Below are 6,000 nucleotides of genomic sequence, written 5' to 3'. Positions count from 1 at the left end.
ATTAATATATAAGGAAATACTGAAAACCATTCAATAGAATTAAGGTAACATCTTTAGAGCATAAGCTCCATGCAAGTTGGGATTCTGTTTTGCTTACAAATATATTAACAGCACATATCACAGAGCCTGCCACAGACAAGATATTTAATAGATACTCGTTGAACGAAGACTTGATGAATATAAAAATCTATTTGTACTAACATGAGACTGTGACCAAATTTAAAAACAAAAAAGCTAGAAAATAGTATAGTTTCATTTTCTGAAAGTAAGTAACTTAGATAGCTGCCTACTATCCTACCTCTTCATCTACTTTATAAAATGTACCATCATGTGACATTATGAATCAGTGCTTTATACAGACCCTGCCTGTCTGCCTGCTGAAACATAAGCTCTGTAGCAGACTGAATGCTCCTACCCCTCTGTACAAACAGAGCCTAGAATGAAGACTCACCCAGGAAAGGCTCATAAATATATATTGTTGGAACAAATACTAACTACCACTTGGGGGTGGTATATTTACGGCGTACTGTATTTCTGAATGACTCAAATATTTTGTTTTATTGTATCCTAATTTGCTAATCAAAATCAATTTTGACATGGGCGGTGATAAACCACCAAGCCAGCTAATGGCTTGGTCTATAAAGTTCTTTTCTATATTTTATCCTTATTAACTACAAATACATATAATTTAATACTCAACAAGAATTCAGTAAGCAGAAAGCAGCAAAAGTAAGCTCAGAGTAAGTTCTGTCCTACATACAAAGATGCAATTGAAGCGATATGAGTACAAGATAACACTAGGGAAACTCACGCGGAGGCTCAAAGGTTGGAATGACAATTAAGCAATGGGTAAAATCAAATGAACCAGTAAAGAGCACTGACGAAAAACAGTTTCAAAGATAAAAAAGAAATCTGAACACATTACTGTAATGAGAAAACAAAGGCAATAAGGAAAATTAGAGACCCCTAGAAGGGCAATTCAAAAGCCAGAAGTCACATTCTAATTACTGAAGGCTGTTTTGAAAACAGTACCTATACTTTTATCAGAATACTTTCAAACTATATTGTATGTACATGGTTTCAACCTCTAAGTAAACCTGAAGGTATAGACAAAATGAATAATTAATTAATATGAGTATCATCGGTACCAATGAAAGATTTGAGATACATGTGAAAATAAGGAGTAAGTCATATTTAAAATAAAGCAAACAGTCTTAAAATCATTGAAAGCTGAATAACAATACAGGGAAAGTTACAACTGACAATGAAGAACTAAGCAGCAATGAGAACCTGAGTCTATAATGGAGCCCTTTGGAGGGTTACATGACAGTCACCAATACTCATTATTGCTAGAAATAGACTGCTAGTTATCAGGGGTGAGATCTGGAGAGCAGATCACACAGAAATCCAGAGAACTGGGGTTATGACAGTGTGTCATGGATACTCTTATCAAAAACTGAAAATCAAATCAAAGGGTCTTTCAGATTCATAGCAGGTTTTTCCCTTTCTTCAATACTACATATAACTAGAGAAACAACTGTGCTTAGCTCCAAAATGTAGTTTCATTGGAGCAAATAAATACTATGAATGCTCCAACTTAAAAGTTTTTGAAAAAGAAAAGAAACATTTCATATACATACTCAATGATCATATTTCATTAGAAAATTCCTACTTGAATGGAAGTCAAACATTAAAAAAATTGTTTTAACATACCCTGAGGGCAAAGATTCTGTACTGGTGTTTCTAGATTGCTGTCGGAGAGGCTCCATACTCCCATCTGGCTGCCTTAATTTGTCAAAAATAGAACTATTTCCAGAATCCGAGTCAGGGTCTACTAGGCTCCGAGCTTCAGATAGCAGCTCTGCACTGGTAGAAGGAATACATTCATTATGTTCTGAGGAAGCCAGGATCTCTTGAACAGGAAGATCTTCGATGGTAGTGCTAGTGCAATGTGAAGTTGAGGTGGTTTCTTCAGATGGTAGTGGAGTACCCATGGCAGAAGTATTATCAGTTAGCATAGATGAAGATGATTCTCCATTAACTAGAAGGAAAAACAGCAAAATGATCTATGATCTAATTACCGAACCAACTGATTACACTTCTTCAGGGCTTAATTCAGATTGAACAATGTATCAGATACTAAAAAACAAAAAAATAGTTGGGCATAGTGGTGCATGCCTTGGGAAGCACAGGAAGGTAGATCTCTGTGAGTCTGAGGCCAACCTAGAGAGATCCATGCCAGCCAGGGCTACATAGTGAGATCTTGCCTCGAAAAAAAAAAAAAGCCCGAAAAACAACAACAACAAAAAACCGACAATAAAGAATGGTTTTTCAAAGCTCACGTTTTCAGGATAAGTAAGTAAACAATAAAAATTTAAGCATATATACTAATAATGTTAACTTCAAGAAAGAGAAACCAACATTAGGATAATGCATGTCTTTCCTCCAAATTATCAACTTGCAGGAAAATACGCATGGGCCACAGAAAACTTTAAAATGGTATCTTTCAACTTTCTTATATGTAAGTGGTGATTAATTGCAAAAAAACTATTTTGCCCAGTAAGAAATATATGATTGCATTAATTATGTATTATAAGGGACTACAAAAAGATTCAGGAATCTATTCTAAACTTAAAAAAAAAATATCGAGACTGAGTCTAATTAAGTTGCTCAGGAAGGCCGTGAACTTGCAATCCTCCTGCCTCAGCCTTTGAGAAGCTGATGTGGGATATGCAAAGCAAGGAGAGACTCATCTTGAGATCGGAGCATCTGAACTTCCTGCTTTGGGAAACAGTCTCTCCATTTTTCCTGCCCCCCCCCCCAGGAACTTGGAGTAAACACTGCCGCACTGTCTCAATGAGCATCTACCTTGAGACTCAGTCTAGTCCCAGGACAGTGTTATTGAACCAAATCCAAAGGATACTCATGTGGCGAAAAATTGGTCATGACAAGGGAGTGGACCTCATTTTCTCTTTAGGACTTCGGTGGCTTGAGTGGCAGCTAGCTTAAGAAGTTTGGGAGGAAAGGGGGGCATGCATGATTATGCAGGGAATTAGGGAAGTGGAATTTGACTGCTAGAGTCACAACTGTTGTACTGCATGGGGTCTATACCTCCACTCCCAAATAGTTACCCTACCCTCAAAGTGGATTCACAAGTGGCCCTGGAGACCCCAATGTGCTGCAGTGTCTAGTATCAGCCTGGTGCTCAGAGTACACTGAGCTAATTTCTCCAAAATGAATTTCTGCCCAGGAAACAGCATTGAATGCTAGCTCCTACTGACAAACAGGACAGCCAAGGGCTACTCCGACTTGCTTCAGTCTGAGACTACCATACTGGTTACCTGGTAAGCAACACAAAAGAAAGAAGGAGGAAATAGCTCTCCGTTTTTGTTTTCTATAAGGGGTACATATTTCTTTAGGGAAAATTTATAGAGAAGAGTCTGGGAGTCTGAATTTTAGATAAATATACCCAATGAGCTTATAATCAGGTAAGACAAAGATTGTAATGAAAAAGAAAAATATGTAAGCAAAATTGAAATAATACAAAAACTTTATAGCAATGAATCTGAAATACATGAAGTAAACTAATTTTTAAAAAGGGAAAATTTAAAAGAGCAGAGCAGAAGTGAAAGGTGATAGAAGAGTTGTCCCCTAACTGGACACCAGAAGGGGCAGGTTCTTGAGAAATCTCCTTAAGCCTTTAAAGAATAGACTATTCCTGCATTATCTGAAATGTTATAATCCATGAGGAAAGAAAAAGATTTTCAACAACCCATTTTGTGAGGGTAATATAACCCTTTTAAAGCACACACTAACTAAATCATCACACACACACAAAAAAAAAATCCACAGAACAGCATCAAGCAGGATTCAGTATCAGTGAATTAAGTTAGAAAATCCATCATGGTAACTGATTAAAGGATAAGTGCAATATGATTTCTAATACAAACTAAAAAAGTGCTCAATAAAATACCAATGAACAAAACAAGGAAGATCACAATCACCACTCTGACTCAATATTGTTATTATATTTGATAACGTAACAAGATTAGGAAAAGCAAACACACTGGAAAGAAAATGGTAAAGCTCATTTATAAAGGAGATTATTTAGAATATACTAGAAAGAGAAGCAATCAAGTAAATACAACTATAATATTTTGGCAAAATTATGATACTTAAGTTTAACATCAAGATTACATTCAAGGTCTATCTGCAGAAAACAAAAACAATCACTAGAGCTGGAGAGCTTTTTGTTTGGTTGACTGTTTTTTGTGGTTGTTTTTGAGATAGGCTCTCACTATAGAGTCAAGGCAGGTCTTGAACTTCTAATCCTCCTGAATGCTTCAGATCATAGACATGCACTATCATGGCATATATGAAGAAATATTTATATAAGTAAAATGACTAAAGACAGATAATAAAATATCTTTGGATGAGAAGATTCAATATTGTTGGAAAATACAACTCTCTTTAAAATACAAAAGCTGGTAAAAATAAAAAACAATAAAAATTTTCATTTTTCACTGGCAGAAATGTACAGTACAAACCACCTTGGAAAATGGTTTAATCAATTTCTATAAAGCTATAATACATTTTCTATAAAGCATCATGCAATCTACCAATCTTTTTCACTAAACCAAGTAAGTTGAAAACATATGTCTACATCAAAAGCCTGTACATAAATATGTATAGAAGCTTTATTCCTAACTGCATGAAACTCAAACAACCAAACTGCTTCAGTAGGTGACAGATAAAAAATTGTGATACCACTGTAAAATTAGGTATCGTTTAGTAATTAAAAAACTGTAAAGCAGAAGAATTTTCAATGCACATTGCTAAGTGAAGAGCATTGCTGTGAAAGGGCTGCATGCTGCACAATTCCAAATATATCATCTTCTGGAAATGGCAAAACTATGGACACAATGCAAAGATTGATTCTTGGGGTTTGGATGCATGAATATGCAAAGCATGGGGATTTTTAGCACGGTCAAACTTTTCTGAATGGTACTGTAATGGTGCATACACGGCAATAAGCATTCTAAAAACCAACATAGCTAGTACAATGCAAAAATATAACCTTAGCATAAATTATATACTTTAGTTAATAACAAGTTATTCATAATGATTCATTAGTAGTAACAAATGTAACATAGTCATGCAAAATGTTAATGAGGAAACTCTAAATGGAACAGGAAGGAAACTGTATACTATCTGCCCAATTTTACTAAAAATCTAAAGCTATTCTAAAATATAGCCATAAATTTTATTTATTTTTAATTATTGTATTTATTTATTATGTACATGTACTTAAACACATGTGTACACACACATGCCATGATGTACATGTGGAGGTCAAAGGACAACCTGCAGGAGTGTGTTCTCTCTTTCCATCATGTAGGTCCCAGGGATCAAACTCAGACCATCACCTTTACCCACTGAGCCATTTCACCAAGGCCTTGTTTATGAATTTTAAAAAGCTAGCTTAGAGATCAATTATTCCCATAATTCAGCATACATTAGTTATCAAACACTGTCAATACTGTATCAAGATGCTGCAATACTACCTTTGATTTGAAGGATCATTATTCATATATGGTAGTGTACAATGGTTCTCAAGCAGAAGAGATTTTTTTTCACCCCAAGAGATATCTAATGATGCCTGGAGATGTCTGTTACAATTGGGGAAGGGAGTGTTTCTGGCACCTAATAGGAATACTCTGAAACATCCTAAGAAGCACAGGCAACACCTCCCAATGACAAAGCAATGACAAAGAATTATCTGGCTTGAAATGTCAACAGTGCTGAAATATATGAGCCCAGATACCTGGCAATGTCCAGCCTGGGATGTTTATACAAAATAAACACTTGTTGACATGTGGATATGAGCATGATTGAATAAAATCAGAAAAGATGAAAGGAAGGAAAAGAGAAATAGTGGCATCGGCACCCAGATCATGAAGGAGTATGAATAATCACACGTAAGCATGAATCAAACTATGA

General features: G+C 35.5%; 1 protein-coding gene across 3 annotated transcripts in view; it reads right to left on the bottom strand.

Annotated features, from left to right (window-relative positions):
- Wwp1 (WW domain containing E3 ubiquitin protein ligase 1) overlaps positions 1–6,000 on the bottom strand; it is a 123,859-nt gene that overhangs the window by 55,278 nt on the left and 62,581 nt on the right. For all 3 annotated transcript variants that reach the window (XM_017797235.2, XM_017797234.2, XM_008829462.3), the window contains one exon: positions 1,714–2,041. In XM_017797235.2, coding sequence (XP_017652724.1) covers positions 1,714–2,041 — 328 coding nt within the window. The remainder of the gene's footprint in view (positions 1–1,713; positions 2,042–6,000) is intronic.

This window comes from Nannospalax galili, unplaced genomic scaffold, assembly GCF_000622305.1.
Source record: "Nannospalax galili isolate Female #2095 unplaced genomic scaffold, S.galili_v1.0 scaffold934, whole genome shotgun sequence".
NCBI classification, from domain to species: Eukaryota; Metazoa; Chordata; class Mammalia; order Rodentia; family Spalacidae; genus Nannospalax; species Nannospalax galili.
This window is presented reverse-complemented; position numbering and strand designations above follow the sequence as displayed.